At 31.5% G+C, this 24,378-nt stretch overlaps 1 protein-coding gene across 3 annotated transcripts in view; it reads left to right on the top strand.

Moving 5' to 3' along the window:
- The window catches only part of LOC134692692 (adhesion G protein-coupled receptor F5-like), a 70,003-nt gene that overhangs the window by 11,769 nt on the left and 33,856 nt on the right, over positions 1 to 24,378 (top strand). For 2 of the 3 annotated variants that reach the window (XM_063553180.1, XM_063553172.1), the window contains exons 3-13: positions 1,773 to 1,844; positions 3,602 to 3,907; positions 5,077 to 5,240; positions 6,233 to 6,395; positions 8,436 to 8,966; positions 15,331 to 15,636; positions 18,224 to 18,364; positions 19,219 to 19,340; positions 20,711 to 20,769; positions 21,818 to 21,966; positions 23,011 to 23,253. In XM_063553180.1, the coding sequence (XP_063409250.1) occupies positions 1,773 to 1,844; positions 3,602 to 3,907; positions 5,077 to 5,240; positions 6,233 to 6,395; positions 8,436 to 8,966; positions 15,331 to 15,636; positions 18,224 to 18,364; positions 19,219 to 19,340; positions 20,711 to 20,769; positions 21,818 to 21,966; positions 23,011 to 23,253 (2,256 nt within the window). The remainder of the gene's footprint in view (positions 1 to 1,772; positions 1,845 to 3,601; positions 3,908 to 5,076; positions 5,241 to 6,232; positions 6,396 to 8,435; positions 8,967 to 15,330; positions 15,637 to 18,223; positions 18,365 to 19,218; positions 19,341 to 20,710; positions 20,770 to 21,817; positions 21,967 to 23,010; positions 23,254 to 24,378) is intronic. The other variant, XM_063553190.1, reaches the window with a different exon arrangement.

Here is a 24,378-nt window from a genome sequence, read left to right as displayed (position 1 = left end):
AGCTTTTGCAAAACTACATATTCTAGGGTCGGCGTGAATTAGATGTGGACACTATAAAATCTGAAAGATATGTACATACAATCTAAGTATCTTTTTATCATGCAAAAGTATTTAATATTCAATTTGTCTACTATTAATACAGGAATTCCTCATTCCAAACCAAAAAGACAATTTAAAATAATTGGTCCTGTTTTGTATCATACAAGGGAATTGCCACCGTAAATACAAGTATCTTGTCCTAGGGAGGGATAAAGCTTTCTTTGTAAAAAAAAAACCCAACTCCGATTCAAACAAATAAATCCTTGAAAACTGACATTATCAAGTTACTGAATAACTTGATTGGCAACATATTTGTTAAATGTGGAAAACTTGTTTTTAACAATCAATGGACATTCCAAAGGGAACAACTTGTGCTCTTATTTTTGTCGACTTTTCTTTGGAAATATGGAGAATTTGAAGCTAGCGTGATCGTTTAACTTTACTATCCTCAATATAGATGATGTCCCCTCATTAGATAATTCAAAGTTTGGTGACTTTGAAAACGATCGAACTTGAATTAAAGTATACAACAGAAACAATTAAGTCTGCTTCATCTTTTGACTTATATCTAGAAATTGAAAACAAGTGTCGGTTGAAAGCAAACCGTTATGTCAAAAGAGATGAATTCAGCCTATCAAAATTTACAATAAATCACAGCATGTTCAACTTTTTCATTTTTTTTTTAAATTTTGAGTGGTGTTAAAATTGATCTTCCATCTGAAAGAAAACAAAAGGAAATAAACACGAACAGCATTACAATTCAAGGCTAACAAAAATATTCGTCTCTATTGATGTTAAAATTATAGTAATCACTAACAGTTCAGACAACTCCTTCTAAGTACTTTTAATAATTACGAAAATAAGTGTTCATTTTTTAAAGAAATTTCAAAACAACTATTTGGCTTATGAAACAATTACTGCTGATAAGTTAAAAAGGTTGTTACCATTTTCTTGGTAAAAAATTTCCAGATACAATGCTTTACAACAAATGTTTACTTTTATTTCATGGGTGATTTTTTTTTATATCAAATTCAGTTGAAAAGGATTTTGAGGTTTTAGTGTCCATTTGGTATCTTTCGCCTCTCTTTTGAAATTACTGTAAAATGAATTTCATTTTTTGTTGAAGATATGCAGTCAGATTAAGAAAGGGGTAAGGTGCAAGCGTCTTGTTGGTCCTCATTTTATGTTTTTTTCTGACTTTTTACCCGTTCCACTCCAAAGTTTGTCAAGATTGTGTCCCCTTCCTCCCCTTACACCCAAACACTTTTTTTATCCGCTTTTGCTATACCACAAGCTACTCGAACATTTTATGATCTCTTGATAAAACTTGTAAACGAATCTCCAATATCAAAACCTTACTGGATTGAAAATTATCCCCAGTTAGAATTTTTAAATTGTTATATTTTTTCTTCAAATTTAGATAACAAAATTGTCAAGTACTACAGAGAACTTTGTTTACCTAAGTTAAACTTTGAAATGCAACATGCCTGATAATTTACACTTATCAGATGCGTATACAATTCAGGGACTATTTTATTAGACACACTTCACTGGTTGTCTAATAATTTTTTGATATTTATATTATTGCAATGGTGGTGGTAATTTTTAATTGTTTTGTTTGTTTACTGTTTCACTGGTATATCAATATGTCATTTATTCATAAACATGTAATATGAAATTCAAATGAGACATTTTTTTTATTTCAAAATATTATGATTGTATTTATGCTACAGATGCACCACTGCAGAGAAATAAAAGACAATGTACAAGTTCAGGATTTGCAAGTATAGTCAGCGGTGGTTGTAGTAAGTTATACATGATACTTGTTAATTATTTGTCTATAGATGTGTTTATCCTTGCTTAACAGTGTGTATAAAATATAGCAACTTGATTTTAATCAGATATTTATTAAATTATATGAAGATGTTGGTCAAATGCCAAAGAAGCAGGAAAACGACTCACTATAATCCCACAATAAAGGGAAGTTTTTGTGCAATATTTCAAAATGTAAATTGCACTCCGTCTACGATAAAAACAATTTTTACGGTGAATCAATATAAAGAGATGGTAGCAACATCCTGTTTGCTAAAGAAACACAAAATATAACTAGAAACAACTATTGTTGCTTAACGAGGCTACCTTTGAAGTATTTACCAATTTCACAGACCAAAAAAATATTCTTACTTCAATAATACCAGCTTTTAATCAATGGTAAAAAAAATATCATCGGCACAAGGACATTATTACCAACATGCAGACATATTATACGTTTATCTGTTTCACATCCTATCTTTATGGAAATATTCTATAAAAAGCACAAAAGTGTCGTCATTCTACTCAAAAGCCAATTTAACAAAACGATAATGTTGCCAGGTCATTAAAGGTGGCATTTTTCACACGAAATTGATGTTTATGTACTCATAGGGTCTTTGCCTCGGAAATATATATATATATAAACACATTTATCAAAAAGAATAGGCTGTTTACATGATACGGGTAATGTTCATCTCGTATATTTTATGATTGTATGATACTAAACCCCACACAAGAGAAATTGTGCTAGTAGTCCTTTGTTATGTTGATCATTGTCATTTTGCTAGTTTCCTCTGTTACCAGTTCTAACAACAAATGGAAGTTTTTAATGACCTTGACTGGCTATACAGCCCTTGTACGGTCGGCCCAGTTCTAACATTGGACTCGGACGTCTTTTATCTGAGTTTAACTTGTGCATTGCTGTGTTTGTTTATTCTTTATTAACTAGAGGTATTAGTGAGATTTAGTTCTCACAAAACAAGTTAAAAGCAAACCCCACTAAACCACCAGCATTTGTGTGCCAATTTAAAGTCAGGTGCTACCGACCTTAGTTGCTCTTATTTCTCCTTTTTTATTAAAACATTTCTTGTTCATTTATCTGTTTTGGAGGTAAGGATGACGTTCATTTTCGTTAATTTATTACACATTTTTGTTTAGAGCCAATGAACAGTTTTCTCAACAGTTTAGTAGTTAACTTTTTAATACATAATTCAAATTAATTTTGTTCCGACACAGGTTTTGATAACGAATAGATCAACATTTTAATTGCGATTATAACACGAAATTTACAAGGTTTTATAAGTTAAATAATTGAAGCTTATACAAAGATTCGAAAAGATTTGCGGTTTTAAGAAGTTTTGTCAGTTCTTTTAAACAAGGCTACGCCTTTTAATTTTGTAAACAATCGTACATTCACCGGAAATTTTAAAGTGAAAATGATATACATTTTTCCCTATACTTATGAAGAATGGTTTTAAAATATTGAAGTACAATTTATTCATCCTCCCAACTTTTGCATTGAATAACAAGGTGAACTTTGTGTAAGTGAACATAGTTTGTAGGAATAATTGATATCACATACAGGGTCATTTTGTATGTCTTTTGGAATGATATTGTATTACCATATCTGAAATGTTTTCAATTCATTTATTAATTTGGTGTATTGCGGCATACTCAAGTCTAGCTGTTATTAGCTTCAAATGTGCTGAGGGGATTACAAATACAGACTCATTGCATTTTATTTTAATAGACTTACCAAACGTTTCCCTTAATACTACATCCTACACGATACCAGCTGGTAGTTCAGTGTCCCTAGAATGCACGGTATCAAGTCAAAGTACAATAACATCAGTCTTCTGGACCAAGTATACAGATACCGATACTAGTAGAAGGATCAATAGTACAGGTACAAACAAGTACAGAGGAGGTACACCAGACACACCATCTTTGACTATATCTAAGGCTGTACTTAGTGATGCAGGACAATACAGATGTTCTGCTGTTAATCGCGATGGAACAGGACATAGTACTAGTAAAATCACGCTTCATGTCACAGGTATTAATTAATTTTGATTCAATACATTTGATATAGAATAGAAATAATAAGACTTTTTATAGTGAGTAAGAATGTAACACAATGATGACTGCTGTACCTTTTGTTACGTCTGTTGTCAAAGACATATAATTATGTGTTGTTGCCCTAAAAGTGGCAAGGTTTAGCAGCTTTAATTCACCATTTTCTACATAAGGAAATTCTTGTACAAAGTCAGGAATATGACAGTCGTTTTCTATTCGTTTGATAATTTTCTTTCTTGAAATTTCATTGTAGGTCGTTATATTTGTTATTTTACTTTTTAGACAATCTCAAATGTTTTCTCTCTGTAAATGAACTCGTTTCAGTGATCACCCGTCTAAAAAGGTCACCGTTCACCTAATTTTCGAACGAAATCGTAACTTTTTATTAACAACATTTCAATATTTTAATTACCAAAAACTTCAGGATGAGAAATATTTGTTGCCATTGTTGAAGTTAAAATTAAGATACAAAATCTGTTTGGAACTAAAAACGCGTAATACAAAGTGTACTAGTCACCTCCCCGTGTTCCAACTTTTCACTTGTCATTGAAAACTGTATCACTTATTTCTCAACGCATTTTTACATATTTTGAATATATTTTCACATTTACAAAGCTGAAATAATACGCCATTGTTGTTCTTTTGTATTGTTTATCCACTGTTTGGAGACCTGAAGTAAGGTGTTTACATAGAAGGCACTTCATTAATGTACTATTCACTGTCGCGCCATACCTCAAATGTAAAAAAAGTCAACATATACACTAACAGTTGAATCACTCAATCAAAACAGTTGTAAGTGTCCTGATTTCCAGTAACCAAAATTTTGATTTTGTTTCAATTAGAGTCCTACATTAGATTGATCCAATGTAAAATCCCATTTAAATAATGTAAAAGATCTAGTAAAGGGTTGATAATGATTTTGTAGGCGGAAGGTAACCATTTTCGACTTTGTTTTTATTTCACTGCTCACAATAACGATGGTTCTACCGTCTGGACACACTTATACAAATTGCCCCGATCCAGGTCACGGTTGATTTTGAAATATTAACTTCGTTTCTTGTGAGGTTGCTTTTTATATTTCATAAGAGTGTCTGCTAAATACAGAGTTTGACTGTTTTATAAGGCAATAACTATGTCCTGTTCTTATAGAATCATGTGGAGGAAACTTTACAGCAAAGGCAGGAACAGTTATCTTTCCCGCCATTGATAATAGAAAAGTCTGCTTTTATCAGATTACTTTACGGACGAATTACAAAGTATCAATTAGCTTTATCAATAGAAGTGGTTGGTCAAATACTGGATACACAATAAAGGTTTGTTATTCAATATAAGAATAAAATATAAAAAAGAAGATGTGGTATGATTGTAAATAAGACAACTGTTTACAAGAGACCAAAATGACATAAAAATTAACAACGAGAAGTCACCGTGCGGCCTTCAACAATGAGCAATCCCATAACACGTAGCCAGCTATAAAAGGCATAAAAGGTTGTAAAAATATGTGCTGAACTCATTTGGTATAGAGCCAAAATACCAAATATTCATTAAAACAAAATACATTAATTACTTATCTAAGATTGCATGCAGTTCAAAAATAATTCCAAATAATAAGTAAATCTTGCTGTTCTACTCTAAGGTGTCTTTGGTTTGGTTTGTTTTAATTTGTTCAAAAACGAAACAAAAGATAGCACGGAAAAAAGCGATATTCAAAGATATAACTGCGAAGTTACGTTATGATGACTTAAGCTTCGTGTCAAATAGCAAACGTTAATAGACTTACACGAAACACTCAAAATGACATGCAGAGGTAAACAAGATAAAACAACTAATTCCATGTGTAAGTGTATTAAATCGGATTTAAGAAGAAAAATATTAATAGGAAAAAAAACCCACTTAACTCTTTGTTATCGTTCAAAGATCGACCCAGTGGTTGTAAATAAACTCTCAACTTAGGTACCAAAATTATAATGTTGTACACCAGACGAGCACTTCGTCTACATATTTGCATCATTGAACGATTTGTAGTTCATCCTTTCCAGTTCGCTATCATATCATGATATTTGCGGACGGAAAGATTGATGGTTTGGTGGGACAAATTGATTAGTTTGTTTAAACTTTTTTTATTTAATTTTTGGTAACTGTTTAGTATATGGTAGATGTTTTAACAAAATCTTCTAAAATTCATTACACGTTCGGCTGTTATCATTCTTAAGTATATGACAGTCTTTTATAACATTTACATTTTTAAATTAAATTCTTTATCTCTGATGCTATTTGTAAAATGATTACATGTATATGTTTGTAGATTTATGATGGTTCTAGTAGCAACGGTTCTTCAATAGCCACTATAATATTCTTGAGTAGCCCTTCTTATTATAACTCATCAAGTAACAACATGTTTATTGAATATTCTCGATATGGTGGTGAATTAGACAGTATAGAGGCGTCATACCAAGGCATTATTAAAGGTAACAAAATCTTATATAACAATTGTATATTTTTTCTATAACTAAATTCCAATATATAGTAGTATCCTTAATCGGTTCTTATTTTAGAAATATATGAACGTGGATCTTCAAATTTGAATATGTTGCAAACATGTTAGTTACAAACATACATGGAAAGAATTAAAATTTAAACTAAGAATTAAATTTACTACTATAGTTTAGACCTTTGTTTTGTTTTTTTCTGCAATGATTCCTGTATATGATGCACGAAGTTCCCAATAAGATTCTGTTTTGGATGAAAGAATCCGAAATAAAAAAATAAGTGAATAGTACCGCTATTACGGGCAATTCCGTTCATACCAATTATTTTTTAAAATGTTACCGAAGAACGCTCTTAGAAAAATAGCAGAAGAAAATATTTTGAAATAGAATACAGATAGAAATTAGCCCCCTTCCCTCCCAAAAAAGCATCCAAAGCACCGTATACGCAGACATGGAAAATGCTTTGTTGGAACGCAATGATGAAAGAAGATATTTGACGGAGAACTTTCCCTATGTTACAGGTGAAAATAGTCTCTTTCAGGTAAGTGGAGTTGTACAGACGAAATTCAATATAGTTTTGAAAGCTTGTTAAAATTAAAGCATCATCGTTTGATCTCAATCTACATAGGACATCAACTGTTATTTATTCATTTCCGTTAATGAAATGCCAAGGCTCTTTCCATCGTCACAACGTCTGTTATTATAAATATATTGGATCATGCCTCATGCATGCCTACAGAAAATCGAAAGGACGTTAAACATTAGCCACATCATTAAGTTAGAGAACCATTCATACTTAGTGACACATTACAGCCAAAGGATATGAGATTGTCTTTGGAGATGACCTTAACGGATATGTATGGTCAAAGAAAATTGAATAAAAAACAGAAAAGATGATCAATGACCATTAGAACCTGTCATGAGTTGTCATAAAATGAGATATATGTATGTTGGAGTTTACTTTTGTTGCAGTTCTGTGTTTCTGTTGTTCTGTTATTTTTCTCGTTCAGTTGGTGGTTTTTGTTTTAGTTTGTAAACCGGATTTGTTTCGCTTAATTTATTTATAACTATTGAACAGTGGCATACAACTATTGACTATATAATGAGACATAGTACTTCTATAAAGTTATAAGTCGAATCATGGTGACCAGATGAAAGACATACTTACTAAACATTAAAATATAAAATGTATAAAATGTTTTAACAATATATAGTAAAAAAAAAACCAACCATCAACTGATTGTAAACAATTTTTTTATTTGTAGATACCTCTATTGTGTTTTGCCAGTATTTTTGTAAATATTGTCTATTTTTGAACCCAACTACAGTTCTTTAGAACTGACATCATCATGGTGACTAATCAATTTGGAACAATATATTTGTTACACTCCAGCTATTGTCGATATTTGGCATTCTGATGGCCAACCTCTATGCTACTTTTTTTTTAAATTCAAATGTCCTTTCATTCCTATGATGCAGACACCACACGGGTGTCTCTAGATTTTTTTTTATCAGCATTTGTTTTTGGTTTCATGTCAAAATTTTCCGCTGTTTTTTTTTTACAGATATATGGTTGTTGCTCACAGGGAAACATTTAACGCAATGTTATTTCATTAATCACATACACTTTTGAAATCTGGTATCTGAAGTTGGTAATCCCCGTTTGCCCCCGTGATATCATATACTATTTGTTTCGTTTGTGCCTGGCAAACTATTATTTGTATAATATTAACTAACAGATTAGATTCTCGTTTGTTCAGGTTGACTGGTTTTTAGTGAAATTTCGACTCTTCATTTTTTTTCTATATTGGTAATACCTTATTGTTCAGAGCATAATTTGTGTTCATAAGTAAACCGACCAAGTAAGTGTTTAATACTTATTTGGCCTACTTTTCATGAAAAGAAGCATCATATATTTAAATTTATTTATTTTGAAACATGTTTCATAAGAAATATATCACTTTTCATGTACTTTGGTAATTAGAAAAACATGTATATTCTCATTTTTGTTTCATTCAGCCTCGTCCTTAAATCGAGAAAAACGAACAGCATCATATTCAAAATTTGTTGGAGAACAGGTAACTTTATCATGCCCACTACAATTAGTCGGAATCACAGTACGGAAAATACAATGGACATTTATCAACAACACAGGATATAGCATTGACCCAATTATATTTTCCTTTTCTTTAATGAAATACCAAGGGGCTTCCATCTACACTCCGTCTCTCACTATCAAAAATTTAGATCTTAGTGATAATGGAATATACAGGTGTCGGGCCATTAATGCGACTACTAGTACTACTAGTTTACCTGTAAATCTGACAGTCAATACAGTGACACCTAATTTACCTGTGGTTTCCACAGACAATACGGTAACAACTAGTTCACCTGTGGTTTCAACACACAATACAGTAACAACTAGTTTACCTGTGGTTTCTACAGACAATACAGTAACAACTAGTTCACCTGTGATTCCAACAGACAATACAGTAACAACTAGTTTACCTGTGGATCTCATAGTAACTACAGAAACGACTACTTTAACAGGTAAATGATAATTGATTACGATACTACTACTTCAAATGCTATTAATACCTTTAGTACAACTGCTGATACTACTTCTACTGCTAATGCTGCTACTGATATATATATATATATATATATATTACTACCACTTATAGTAATAATTTACTTTAATCGATATATGCAAGATATATATTTTTAGATATATGTGTAAACACTGCATCGGTCCAGGGTTTTTAGAATTATGCTATTAACTGCATCAATAATTATTTATAGAATGCAAACACACAATTAAGTATTTACCCAAACACATATATTTTCGTATTTACCAAAAAGTATTCATTTTAGTATTTACACAAATACATTTAAGTATTTACCCACAAACCCATATTTAGTATTTATTTATCCATAGGTGACAATACTAATATTTTCTAACTTTATCACTTTTTAGAATGAGAAAAACTGACATACCCAACGTCATTTTACAATTTTATAAAAATTTAGAAGCCATTTCGAATAGTTCTTAAAAAATATTTCAATGTGTTTCAAAAATAATATTGTGCACTTCGCATTTTTTATAAATAAAAAACATAATATATAATACCCTTGCATCCAATTTCAGCAGTCTGAGGTTGACTTCCTTCACCTGCCTTTGCCGTATGACAGACCAACATTAAGCCGGGATAATATAATAATACTTTCCCTTATAATAGTTTCCGCAAATTGTATATTTTTCTAAAATGGGAAAATATATGTAAAATTTAGTCACAATGGAGTTTAATCACTGCCAGTTTTAGTTTTGTCGTCTCTTAACAACGTCAAGTGCAATAGCAATGCACAGAGACCACGTTTACCACCATCCTATTCTTCTTTTTTTAATTACTTGAAAAACTATCAACAGACCTGAATCAAATTTGTTATATTTTTTTGCAGGACATAAAGTTATGCACCTGCCATTCTCATATTTGAACGCTATGAAATGATGCAGAAATGAATGCACAATGAAAAAAATCAGAAGATCAATAGAAATAGAAAGATATCGGAAATGAGTATAAAAAAAACGTAAAATTAGACAGCCAAAATAATTTCTCTGACAGGACATAAAATCAGGGGGAAATCGGCACAAGCAGACTCCATGATTCATATGGAAATATTTGAAAAAGATGATAACAATAAGGAATATAAAGAGAACTTAAACAAAAGACTAAAAAAGATCAAATTATTTTGAGACAAAATTGCAAGGTCTTTGTTGAGAAAAGCGACGAATGAATTAGGAGAGGACGTTTTGTGCAAGAAGAGAGGGTTTTGGAAAACTCAAATATTATGCTTAAAGAAAAATAGAAAGAACACAATACTTGCAAGAACATAAAGAGAAGAAATTAGAAATGTGATTATGAAAATGATCAAAACAACAAAATACTTTAGTAAAAGGACGAAAAGTGGAAAATCAAAATATAGATTAACCAGAAAATTACAACAATGATACACATAACATACTAATTTAAAAAAAAAGAAGAGGATTTAAATTATGTTAAAGATTTTGTGAAGATAGTTTGTGATCATGATATGAACTAATACGTTGCTCTCATTTCCCTTAAAACAAAAGTTACAGTTTAATAAGCGTCGGATAATGATTATGAGATATTCAGACCTATTCGTCGAAAACAAAATGACAATGTCATGGCAAAAAAACGGAAAACGACGTAGAGGAATAACAATCTTCAAAACTAAAGACAACACAAAGCGATTCTCATAAAATAAACCGAAGATGATCTAAGGTGCTCCGAAAGGGTATGCTAATCCTGCTCCACATGTGGGATCTGTCTACCCTTCCGTAGCACCTGAGATCAGCCCAAGATTTTGTGGGATTCTTGTTGCTTAGTCTTTAGTTTCTATGTTGTGTCTTCTGTACTATTTGTTTGTTTGTCTTTTTATTTTTAACCATGGCGTTTTCAGTTTATATTTCGATCTTTGAGTTGACTGTCACTCTGGTATCTTTCGTCCCTCTATTTTCAACAAAGTACATATTCGGTAATGATTATAGAATATAGCTGATAACTTCTGTTCACGCACAGTGCATATCAGGCACAATTGATGGTGATCTAGTATGAAACCGCCAGACATTTAAAAATTACTCGATGAAGAATAAGTTTCCACAACTTAGGTAAACCATGAAGGTGAATTGCTTATGGTACCCAACACCTTCACCAATATGAAATTGGCTCGTTTAATTTTTATAAAATTTTGACAAAGTATTTACTTTTACCATTTAACAAACATACAAATATTTCACAATATTTGAACCAACCAATTTATCTGAAAAGTTACACTGGTTATATTGCAGTTTGACCAACACTTATTTTGATCATTGAGAAGCTTAATATTCCAATAACAACTTTATTTAGTTAAAACGTTTAGCTGATTAAACAGAGTTATCTCCATGTAGTGTTAGGTACCACGATATGATTTAGACCTGCTTTGTACAAGACAAAACCGCAGAGCCGTTTTTTTTAACTTGCTTCTTCAAGACTCAGGAAGAAATAGTCCATATGAAGACCTGTTATCTTAATTGGGCCCAACATTCTCAGAGCCAACCTGTATTTTGCATTGTAATGCTTCGTGCTGGGGGGCAGAATTACAAATACCAATTTCAAAGATGTGTGATCCGGCTCGGGATAGAATGCACGAGCAGCTATGCATGTTAGATGAGCTGACTATGACAGCCTGATGTTGCAGAGGAAAGATGAGTATTGATGACTACGTTTAGAAGATGATATTGACAGCTGTAATTATTTTGCAAAAAGATGAAAATTAAATAAAATTGGTTGAAATCTAGTTACAAACATTGAGTATTAAGATAAGGACAAACGATCACGATTTAGCAAAGAGTATATATCTTTGAGTGAGACATACCAAATTTTCGAAGATTTTGAATCAAATGAAAAGCAGTACATCCAACACAGGTTGGAGATAATTATTGACAAAATTAGTAAGGAAATCCTACTGAGATGAAAGCGAGCTAATGGCAATGATTTGTGAACCAGGTAAAAGAAATATTATTTAGGTATTCCTAAATACCCGAAATCAGAAGGACTCTCATATTGAAGACAAAGATAATGCAGACACATACTCTGAAATTCTAATCATAGACTACTGCACGAGCAGAGAAATTATATACAATCATCATCTTATGATACGGCAGGTACAAATATAAAAGAAGAATTGATCAGAAATAGGATACCAGTCATTTTTTATAATTTGTTCGAACTGAATAAAAAGCTGAAAAAAATACCGTTTGTTTACAGATTTTTAATTGTGATACTAGTAAATCAAATGAACAGTTCTTCGTTATCTTGTATATAAGGACTTTTTTACATATTTGTTTCTCAAAGACAGTCTAAAACACTATAGAATGAAACCTTGCAAAGTAATGTAATTTATTTGGCCTTTTAAACATTTTTTGATTCGAGCTTCACTGATGAGTCTTTTGTAGACGAAACGCGCGTCTGGCGTAATTGTAGAATTTCAGTCCTGGTATCTAAGATGAGTTTATTTACATCCTTCTTTGTTTCCGTGCCATAGTTCTACAGTTTAAAGACCTCAAAAAATGCCTCGAAGTTTGAAATAATCAATGTCTCTAAAGTTATGAACACAGCAAGATATATGCATCTTATATTTTTCGATGTCTACTTTGCAATAACTTGTAACTGAAATGTGACATTTCTATGTTATACAAATTTTTGTCAGATATTTATTGTACAAATTATTTCCACAATTTTCATTGCATTATTAAAAAAAATACAAATAAAGCATTATTGCGTAGCCTTTCCGTCTAGTTTTGCGATTAGAAATTTAGAATAAAATGTTGTTATAGGTTTTTTTTTGTTATATCTTTTTGTTATATATTTTTATCCTTAAACTTTGCTTTCTAATTCATCATAGTGGAACAATTTTATCAGGTTATTACATGGCATTTTTCATATCGCATGTATTATCAGCCATAGGTTCACTATCAAACCAAGAGCCGCACGGCTCGAGGGCTGATATTGGCCGAGGGCTGATAATACATGCGATATGAAAAAATACATGTTATGATTATTTTATCAGATGCTTCATCAATGGAGAATAAACAGATTAATGTATAATAGATCCTTGTATGTGGTTCTCAAATTGAAGTTTAAAGAGTGGAAAGTTCACGGACGTCGCACCCCAAATGTAATACATTCGAAATGAAATCTTTATAGCATATGCTAGAACAGAGAAAAAAACCAGCAGTAATATTTAGTAGTTTAACATGGACGATAGAAAAATAATTCAACAATATACATAATGAACACTGTTTGGTAAAATCAACATTTTTAAAGAAACTTTCTAAATTATGTCTGAACCTTGATAAATGCATTTCTTTTATCATTTGTTTGTTTGTTGGTCTTTTCCTCTTCGTTTTACACAATATGCTTTCTAGTATCAAAATAATTGTTTTGTACTCTAACTTGTAATGTTTTTCACTGAATATGTACCATTGATGTGTATTTTCCGGAGTTTGCCGAGTATCGCTGGATTGCCATGTGATAACGTTACGGAAAGGCATGTGGTAATAATCGAAGCATGTGATAAAATTTTCATATCAGCCCTCTTAACAATATTTCGGGAAAATATGGAATTCACGTAAATTTAATGCTATTATCATACAGTAAAAATTTTATGTTATTTCATTTAAGTATATGATAAGTACATTTATACATTCTTTGAGTTATATCTGTGACCAATCTTGTATTCTCGTTTTTGAAAATAATAACGATATGAGGAATTGTCATACTAAGCGATAGTGATTATTACTGATGCATTATCTGTCAAGTAGTCAATAAGTAGAATATTGTGTTTCATATTAAATGACAACAACCATTATTCAAATATGTAGAATTAGTCGCAGTCAACAATGCGTCATATCAAAACAAAACAAACCAACAACACTTCAAATTTTGGCTAGTGGTTATTTCTCGATTGTGCTAATTTTGTCTTTGAAAGCTTAGATTGGCTCATACAAGGATGACTTTGGATGGATTCTGTTATTATTTTATGTACTTTTTGTTCACAAGGCTCTGCATAAGCTTCGGTTCTTGGCACCAAATATTTGGCTTCGAGCGTTTCTGAAGAAGATGCATAAAGAAAAGCGATTTGGACGCATGAAATGAATGTGTTAAAAATTCAGTTTCTCATTTGAAATGAAATGCAGTATTTGTACATGTACATGTATGGCAAAAATGGCAAGGGTTCAGTTAAATACGAAATATAAAATACCTAACTCAAAGGAATTCAAAATAGAAAGTCCATTATCAAATGGCAAAATCAAAAGCTCAAACATATTAAAACAAATGAAAAACAGCTGTTTTATTCATAACCTGAAGCAGGCATTTCCTTCTGTAGTCAATAGTTTAATAAAACCTGGTTTTATAGCTAGCAAACCCTCTCAATCATATTCAATCATATGACAGAAAGATAGAATTTTACTATATTGACAACAAATAATTTATATTCTGAACAGAACACAAGACACACTGTTTCATTAAAATGTTTTCAATATCTTTAATCATTCCTATTTTTACCCCCCCCCCCCCCCCCACACACAAAAAAAGTATCAAGAAAAACATGCTTAATTGACTTGTTTTGCGGAAAATATGAACTAGAAAACGATTTATTAACCTTTCAATCTTTTGTTTCAATTTTATTAAGAGTATATATTTGCATTTACGGTTTATAGACGGCTAAATGATGGTTTTTCATAGCTTCACTTTTCATGTAGATTCATAACCTTTGTCGATATTTATACATATTTACATATATCATTGATCTTCTTTGTATCTTATTGCACATATCTTAAGTCTATAGCAATGCTTCATGTTTGTGTGACATTGTCGTATTTAGAAACATATATGATATATGTGTATACACGTTTCTTCTATTATTTATCTTTTAGTAGTATGCGTTTGTGTTTGAGTACAATGCTAGTAATAACAATTCACTAGATGAACTAGTTCTGGACTCGGTTTTGAAACATTTCAATTAGCAATTGATGTCCTGACGGATTTTATGAGTGAAAATAAAGCATAAGCCTATACAATCTTCAATCATTTCAAAATATAATAATACTAATAAATTAAATTCAGATTACTAGGTAATTAAGATTGACGTAAATTCAACCTAATTGTGACATGGAATGATAATATATTACATATTTGACGGTTTTAGTAAATTTGAGTTAAGATTTCATCATTTAGTTTGAGATTTAGTTTTTATGATTGTTTTTTTTTAATAGTTTATCAAGGACACCCACCGACGAATGAAGTGAAGATACAAAAATAGATTAATATTAAAAATTTTGTTCCAGCAAAGCCTCCAGTGGTGTCAACAGATAAAACGTTAGTTAACGTTATATATGGACACTCAGCAAAGCTCTCTTGTATAGTCTCTTCAAAGTCGCCAATACAATCGGTTACGTGGGAAAAAAAAGTTGGTTCTACAGTGGAAAAATTACAGATACACAGTAATGAGGGAAAATATCAGGGTGGAAACGTGACAAATCCTTCACTTACTATCCTGAATGTTGATGGGAACGATAGCGGAAATTATACTTGTACTGCCAGTAATAGTGTAGGAAATGGAAGTGCTGATACTATACGAATCGTTGTTATTGGTATGCCAATTAGTTTATATTTTTTATATTTATATTTAAATGCAATGTGATTTATGTTAATCTACATTAAACATTTTCTGATTTTCAGCAAATGAAAACTTAAACACATCTATGCTATTGTGAATGTATTTTAACATTGCATTATTATTTTTATAAAAGAGGGACGAAAGATACCAAAGGGACAGTCAAACTCATAAATCTAAAACAAACTGACAACGCCATGGCTAAAAATAAAAAAAAATAAAAAACAGACAAACAATACTACACATGACACAACATAGAAAACTTAAGAATAAACAACACGAACCCCACCATAAACTAGGGGTGATCTCAGGTGCTCCGGAAGGGTAAGCAGATCCTGCTCCACACGTGGCACCGGTCGTGTTGCTTATGTGATAAATCCGGTAAATAGTCTAATTCGGAAGGTCACATTTATGAAAGGGAAGGGGGTTTTAGTTACGACGTTAGGAACATATCCGATATCATTTGTGAAACGGTTATTCCATAACGGTCAACCAACTCGTGATGGCGTCCGTAAAATTTACGGAGGGATGATTTCAACTGCACCATTTGGAACTCTTGGTTTAATAGCTTCCTTGTGAGCTGTAACTCTTTATCAAGAAAAATTATGACAGGAAAATGCAAGAACGGGAATATTTTATCAATTGGGAGATTTATAGTATACAGATGCTGCTAGAATGTTGCTACTTAGAAATGGAAAGTTCACATTTGGTAAGCTGAAATCATCTCTTTTGTCATAAAGTTTCATTTTCAACCGACCCTCATTGTCAATTTCTAGATGTTAGTCAAGATATGAGCCCGAATAAACTGTATCTGTAGTATCCTTTATCTATAGTTCGATGGGATAGATGCGTTCCACATAGCCACCAAATTTTGAATTATTTGGTGAAAGAACATCATCTATATAGCGGAAAGTAGAGTTAAAGGATATTGCTAACTTCTTATCTTTCTTCCTTAGAAGTTCCTGCATGAAGTCAGCCTCATAATAATAAAGAAACAAGTCGGCAAGTAGAGGGGCACAGTTTGTTCCCATTGGAATGCCGACAGTCTGTTGAAAAACACGTCCTCCAAACGTAACAAATATGTTGTCAATCAAGAAATCAAACATCTTGATAATATCAGTTTCAGAGAATTTTTTGTTTGAATCAGAGTGATCCTTTACAAAGTAGGATTTATCCCTCCCGAAGACAAGATACTTGTATCTACGTTGGCCATTTTTTTTAATGACGCAAAGCAATACCAACTCTTTCAATTTGTCTTTTAGTATGGAATGTGGAATACTTGTGTAAAGAATAGAAAAGTGAAATGTTTTAATACTGTTACAAGATGAAAGAGTGTTAGATTGTATGTACTATAAAAGATCTTTGGAATTTTTAAGTATCCACATCTGATTCACGCCACCTAGAATAGACAGTTTCACAATAACTTTGAAGCCCGTCTTTGATTGCTGATAAAATAGATGTTTATAATTTAGAAAGAGGTTTCGTGGATCACTTGGTAGACCCAGCAATATAACGTTGTTTGTAGTTTAGGTATCCAATACAGTGATGGAAGATCCAGTTGTTCATCTTTGGTTGTATAAATGGTCCAAATCTTAATGTGACTCTAAGTGATCTTTAAGGATGACTGGAAGGACTTTGTCAGTCAGTTTGCAGGTCAATGTGTGTTACATGCATCCGGACTTATACCACACTAACCATATATAACAAAGCACGTGGATTGTTTTGAGCTAAAACGGATACAATGTCATATAGCTATGAAATTATTTCAAACTCTAAGGTTTCAGGGGCGTTTGCATAAAAATCCTATATAAGAAAGAAAAATATAAGTTTATTTAATTTATATTCTGTTCATCATTAAAGCAAAATTAATCATTTAGACTATTGGACATGTTTATTTTCGTTGGTTAAAGGTTTGTATCGGTTATTCTTTTTACAATTACGACCATGTTAAAGATGTGAGTACATGGAATAGTTAGGCATTAAAACAAAATTGAGAAAGGACTCAAACTCTTATGTTGCTTTAATATGGTTGAGTATTCATTTTAGATCATATACGGGGAGTATAATCTAGTCTCGACTTCATTATCCTGTGTGTTGTAGACAGACGCCGAGGAATATATTAAAATATTCAGTTTAACATTGTTACATTTTCGGGTTTAAAATGTCAGATATTATAAAATGGGATTAAACTTTAACAGAGATACGAGTCCGACCAACTTATTGTCTGTTTGATTCAATTGGTAGATTCATCTACAGTTGGGCAAAAATATACTGCAAAGAAGGAGATTGATATTTGTTTAATCAATATTTTATACATTTGATGCATCAGAAACGTTCGAAAGCAAAGGATATATATATATATATATATGCAGTCGCGTCGCTCTAATCGAATATTCTTAATCAGCTACGGTTAACTCAGACTCTGTCTAATTGGGTTGATAAAAACGAAAAATCTTAAATATTACATCGATAACCTTTGGGACATTTTTATTTTGTTTGATCTTTTATAGGTTGCAAGTTACTAATAATGTTAATTATTTAAATGTTATGATATCTTATTTCAGATATTGATGAATGCCAGAACCATACCTTAAACAATTGTGTACAAGATTGTGAAAACACATTTGGTTCATTTGTTTGTCAGTGTTGGAAAGGTTACACGGGTGATGGGAACACGAATTGTAAAGTAGATAACGCCCAAATAGGTAAAACAAATATTTACAACATTTTGATTAATAGTAAAAACAGAAATTTTAATTTAAGTTTTTAAAATTTTATATTGAATCCATTAATGATTTTCTACTGTAGAATTTATTCTTAAAAAACAAATTTATTTATTTGATAAACCGAACTACACATTTTTATCAGAACTGTCAAATAACCTTTCTTCTACCTTTGCATTATGCAAAAGAAATAACTTCAAGTATACACCAGCACGTTATGATTGGTATATGATAACCTACACACATACATATTGTAAACAATTACCAATGTTCATGTTGTTCTTTTGTTGATATTCAATTCCCTTTATATTCAATAAACTATTTAATATGAATAAAAATTCAAATTGAAGCCCTGTTGTTTGGTAAATTATTCGATAAATTTGTTGTTTTAAAAAAAAAACCTGCAGAATACCACATGTTTATCAACAGCAATTTTAATATGTAAAATTCACTTGTACTGCAATATTTGAAATAGGTTAGCATTTAGCAAAACCAATGACCGTTGATCATATTTATCATGTTTTAATCACTTAAAGTACGTTTACCTTTAACTTTGCTTCAATCTTTCTTTACATTTCAAGTCAGTTTGATAATAACACTGATATCTTGAACCTAAACCCGTGATAAATTTATACTACGTAGATTACTTTGTATTTTGTTTTAAGAAAGCTTTCATTAATATCATATAGTTTCTAGATGGTTCTGTTCAAGTTAATGAAAACATTTAAGCATGGTATAAACAAGGCAAACTTTAATTGTATTATATATATATATGAGAGTTATGTTGATACGTTTTTTTTATAATATGTATTTCGCTACCATGTTTTTATCAACAGAAAAATATTTAAGAACTGCAGTGATTTCTATAACGGTTGAAGGACCATATAAATGGAATGCCAGCTTGTATGACGTTGATTCTAACTATTACAAATACTTCACATCGCAGTTTGTTAAAACGGTATGTTGATCGATACAAGGCTTCAGGTGCAATTGTTTGCTCTGTTTTCTTATGCATTTACATGAAAAGTAATATCGAATTTAGAGAACAAGCAAAAGACTGGAGAAGAGACTGATTATCATTTTGAAAATATTAGAACTCAACTGAAAATAGGGGTGAAACTAGGTGATCTATAAGGGTTATTGGTTCTTGTCCTACTAAAGACATAACAAAATAATTATTGCAAGGGAGAAAAAGTTACAGATATCAATGCATGTCCCTTTCCTTCAATTTTATGACCGTATCAAATTTATAAATTTCGGTACGCAAAAAATTTACCAGGAGTCGCTTTTCTACGAGACAAACCTACTCCAACAATATAATATTTGAAAGACGATTACATAATTATGAATCATGCAAAACAGAAGTAGCATTTTCATCCATTGAAATGATCATGTCATATATCAAGTAGATAAGCAATGTTGCATTTAGAATGAAGCAGGACTACTTTATATAAATAATATGACATTGGCGCCCATTTGTTTGGAAACGATGTATAGAATTTTGAAAATTATTAAAAAGTGTTCGATAAATTTCATGTAACGGTCAAAATATGTATTCTACGCGTCAGCCATCTTGTTTCTGTCTAGTTTTATTTCTCTACTTCTCTGTTTTTATAATTATTCTTTTCTTTCTTTTTTTTTACTTTTTTTATGTGATTGAATTAATAATTAACTACTTCATTTGCAATTTATTAATACAGTACTCTTAATTTTCTGTTTATGTTAAACATTAATGATGCGCATCAGAATATGTGTATTGTTAGTATAAGAACATACGAAAAACTTGTGTCCCATCCTGTTGCTTAATTATTGCAATAAGGTACTACTATAATTATCGTATCGAGAACTATAGACAAAAATGCACATAACATTTTATTGCATATAAGAAAATAACCATCACTGGAAGTTAACCAACCAAATGTATCCCCTTATTTAACCGGTGTACAAGCTGTAGTTACCATGTTACCTCAAGTTTACAAAATCTTCTATAGAAACCCGAAATAAAAAAAAAATAATGGTGCTTTAAAATACCCAAGACATAGGTTTATGAAACAGAAATGTTTGAATGCAATAAAATGTAGGATTAATTTCCTACAACTGTCAAATTCAAGGAAATATTTTTGTTTCGACCTAATTTCGTATACAACCGGATGTGACGTACCATTATTTGGTGGTATAACACCTATATCGATATCGGCTTTTTTTGTCAACTTTTTTTCAAATTAATCCCTAGTTAACCCGAATCAATATAAAACATTTAGTTGTCGGTTCATCTTCAACGTATGAGTTTGAATGTCTCATTGATTACCTTTCGTTTCTCTTTTACAGGCTAATGAAATTGGCCAAACACATCCTGGATACAGAGAAACAAAGATTATAAGTTTAAGGTAGGTTTTATGACTTCGGTGGGGCATATCTAGATACACATTCATCGATCAGTTTGGACGTTGTCTAAGGTCCCACATTATGAATGAATAAATTGAGAGTTCACAAGTTATGACAAAATCACATCAACAGATATAAACATGACATGAACATGTACCTATCAGGATACCTGCATTATCAAAACGAGATTTTATTCAGGAAAGATGATATATTCGAAATATGAATTTTATTAACTTAAAGTAAGTAAACGTATCCAACTGAAATGAACTATGTCTGCGCTAGGTTAAATCCGAGTTACTACCACTGTTTTTCGTGTCAACATATATTTGTTCTGCCTATCAGTAATTCCTCAGAGAATTGTTATTAACCGGTATAATATCTGTTTTTAATGGATCACATATACTATTCCATTTATATCGTCAGAAACACATACTGTGATGCTTTTGTGGAAATAATATACTGGAATATTTCTCCCATTTTGAACTTTAATTTGAAAGAAATTCTTTTTCATGACACGTGTTATAATCTAATCGATATTTTAAAGCCAACACTGAATCAGCAACCTCTAGATTTGGGATTTCTAACCTGCAGTTGATATTTTTGTTATCTGCGATTCACATCTCATGTTTACCCTTTCTCATGAATACTTAGAAACAAAAGACAGGACATCCAGTTGGAATTGATATAGGTAATAGTTTCAAAACCAGAAGGGGTTATAAATATTACGAAAACATACTGTAATACATTTTATGTGATTTTTGATGTTGGTAAATGCGTGGTTCTTAAAGTTTTAATGCGACACATGAAAAAAGAAGTAAAATGTTGGACGAGAATTGTATTGTTCTTTTTATCATTCTTATGAAATATGTTTTGAATTTTACTTGGTGTTCAGTATCTTGTGATTTTCTTTTTTTGTGCGACTAATATAAGCATTTTTTTTTTATAAAAGCCATAAAAACGTATCAATTTTTTTTTTCATAAACTGTATGATGGTCTCTCCCTACAATTAAGGAAAGAAAATTGATGGAATAGATAAAATTAACATTTCAGACCTGGAAGCATAGATGTAGATCAAGGTATCATAGTGGACAAGTCATCAAATTTACCAATGCTTCTTCAAACGATACAAAGGAACGTCGATATGCAAACATTTGGAAACTTCACAGTCACGAATGAAACTTTTCAGATCGTCCAGGGTTGTAAGTAAAAGAAGGAAAATATTAAGAGTAAATTAGTTTCAAATATGTTTTTAAATATGATATTAATCTCCAGAGCACGTAAAAGGACTATTCAGAACGAGAAAAAAAAACAGTTGAGACAACTATCCACAAGAGAACCGAATGACTCATTACGCAGTAATTGGTCACCGTATGGACTTCACTTATGTGCAAAACCCATGTTGTGTAGTTTTCAGTATGTTTCATGGTTAATATGTTTGCTAGATCTCTAAATCCCCTAATTTGGGACAGGGATGAGATAAGCTGTAATCAGTTGTAAAAAGGTGTATTTCAGTAAATCAGAATCAATCACGACAAAACGTTTAAAAAGATTAAAGTCACACAATGCCGATATAAGAGTACTTACGGTTTTTGGAAGGATATTCAAAAGCGTTAACAACTTAAAAACAAATCATGTGTCAGGGACAAAAATATCAAACAGTATAGATCCAACGAATTCACTGTAAAGACGTCATTTATAGTCTGACACAAAACATTCAATTATTAATCGAAATTCGGATCGTAAGTGATCTTTACTGTACAGAATATATTTCGTTTTATTGGTTTTGATAGGTCTCTTGGTATTTAACTTTCCTTCTAAGCTGTCTGGTAGAAATATTATTATATAAAAGACGTACTTTTAAAAGTTATTTTTAAAGCTATTTTTCACATACAATTTTTAACTGATAAAGTACGTAATAAGTTATTTGGAAGATGAAATGTGAATCAGTTTTCATTTAGTTTGATGACTGTATAACATATTTTGCTCGTCTTAGCCTTAACTATCTTAATCTTGTCATTTCTTCATTTTGTTCATTAAGATTTTATGTTGAATCTGGATGATTTTGAAGTGTGATCCTGAAAAGAAATGTTTATTGTCACTTATTTTTTAGAGGTCATACGTTAACTTCTGAATATCTATTCTGTTTGAAGTTGCCTTTTATTTGTATAAAACAGAAATAAATTTAATCATAAGTCATTTGACACATATTCTTGTCACAAACTTTCTGTTTTCTTTTATTACAGTGGGATACATAACTGATATCACTATTAATGAAAACATTACTGGTACTGAAGGAGCTATAGCTACAGCAGAATGTATAGTGGATGCAGTATCCATAACTGGAAATATTGAATATCAATGGAAGTTAAATGATGTTAAAATAAACCCAACAAAGATATCTAGAATACAAGTGTTGTACAGTAAGATAACAAGTACAAAATACAACTCTACTCTTGTGATCAAAAATTTAAAGAGACAAGATAAAGGTTAGTATCATGGATTCACATATTATAAGCATGTTTATCTATACAACATATTATGGGGACAAGAGAATTAGTTTCTTGTGTTTATTAATTTTCTAGATCTGTTATATTGCTCTTTTTATATTTTCTTTAGTGTATCAATTTGAAAGAAAGGAAAATGACAGTTACTTTTGTCTTCTTTTGGTTGGTAGGGTTTGAATTTGTCCGTTTTTTATGGTCCCAATTGATACGATATTCCCGGAAGCTATTAAACCAAAAGTCTCAAAATGGTGAAGTTAAATTTTACAGACGCCATCTAGATTTGGTTGACCGTTATAAAATATCACTTTCGATGATATCGGTCATGTTCCTTATGTCGTAACTAATAACCCGTGTCTTTTTCACGAATGTGACCGACCTATTTTTACCGGATTTGTAATAACTTGAGCATTACAACGGGGACAGGATTTGCGAACTCTTCTGGAGCACATCAGATCACCCCCAGTTTTTGGTGGAATTCGTGTTGCTAAGTCTATTGTATTCTATGTTGTGCCGGTGGGGTTCATGTTGCTAAGTTTTTACTTTTCTATGCTATGTCGTTGGGGTTCATGTTGCTTAGTCTTTACTTTTCTATGTTGTGTCAGTGGGGTTCATGTTGCTTAGTCTTTACTTTCTATGTTGTGTCGGTGGGGTTCATGTTGCTTAGTCTTTACTTTTCTATGTTGTGCCGGTGGGGTTTATGTTGCTAAGTCTTTACTTTTCTATGTTGTGTCGGTGGGGTTCATGTTGCTTAGTCTTTACTTTTCTATGTTTTTTCGGTGGGGTTCATGTTGCTTAGTCTTTACTTTTCTATGTTATGTCGGTGGGGTTCATGTTGCTTAGTCTTTACTTTTATATGTTGTGTCGGTGGGGTTCATGTTGCTTAGTCTTTACTTTTCTATGTTGTGTCGGTGGGGTTCATGTTGCTTAGTCTTTACTTTTCTATGTTTTTTCGGTGGGGTTCATGTTGCTTAGTCTTTACTTTTCTATGTTGTGTCGGTGGGGTTCATGTTGCTTAGTCTTTACTTTTCTATGTTTTGTCGGTGGGGTTCATGTTGCTTAGTCTTTACTTTTCTATGTTGTGTCGGTGGGGTTCATGTTGCTTATTCT

Source organism: Mytilus trossulus, chromosome 1, assembly GCF_036588685.1.
Source record: "Mytilus trossulus isolate FHL-02 chromosome 1, PNRI_Mtr1.1.1.hap1, whole genome shotgun sequence".
Lineage (NCBI taxonomy): Eukaryota > Metazoa > Mollusca > Bivalvia > Mytilida > Mytilidae > Mytilus > Mytilus trossulus.
This window is presented reverse-complemented; position numbering and strand designations above follow the sequence as displayed.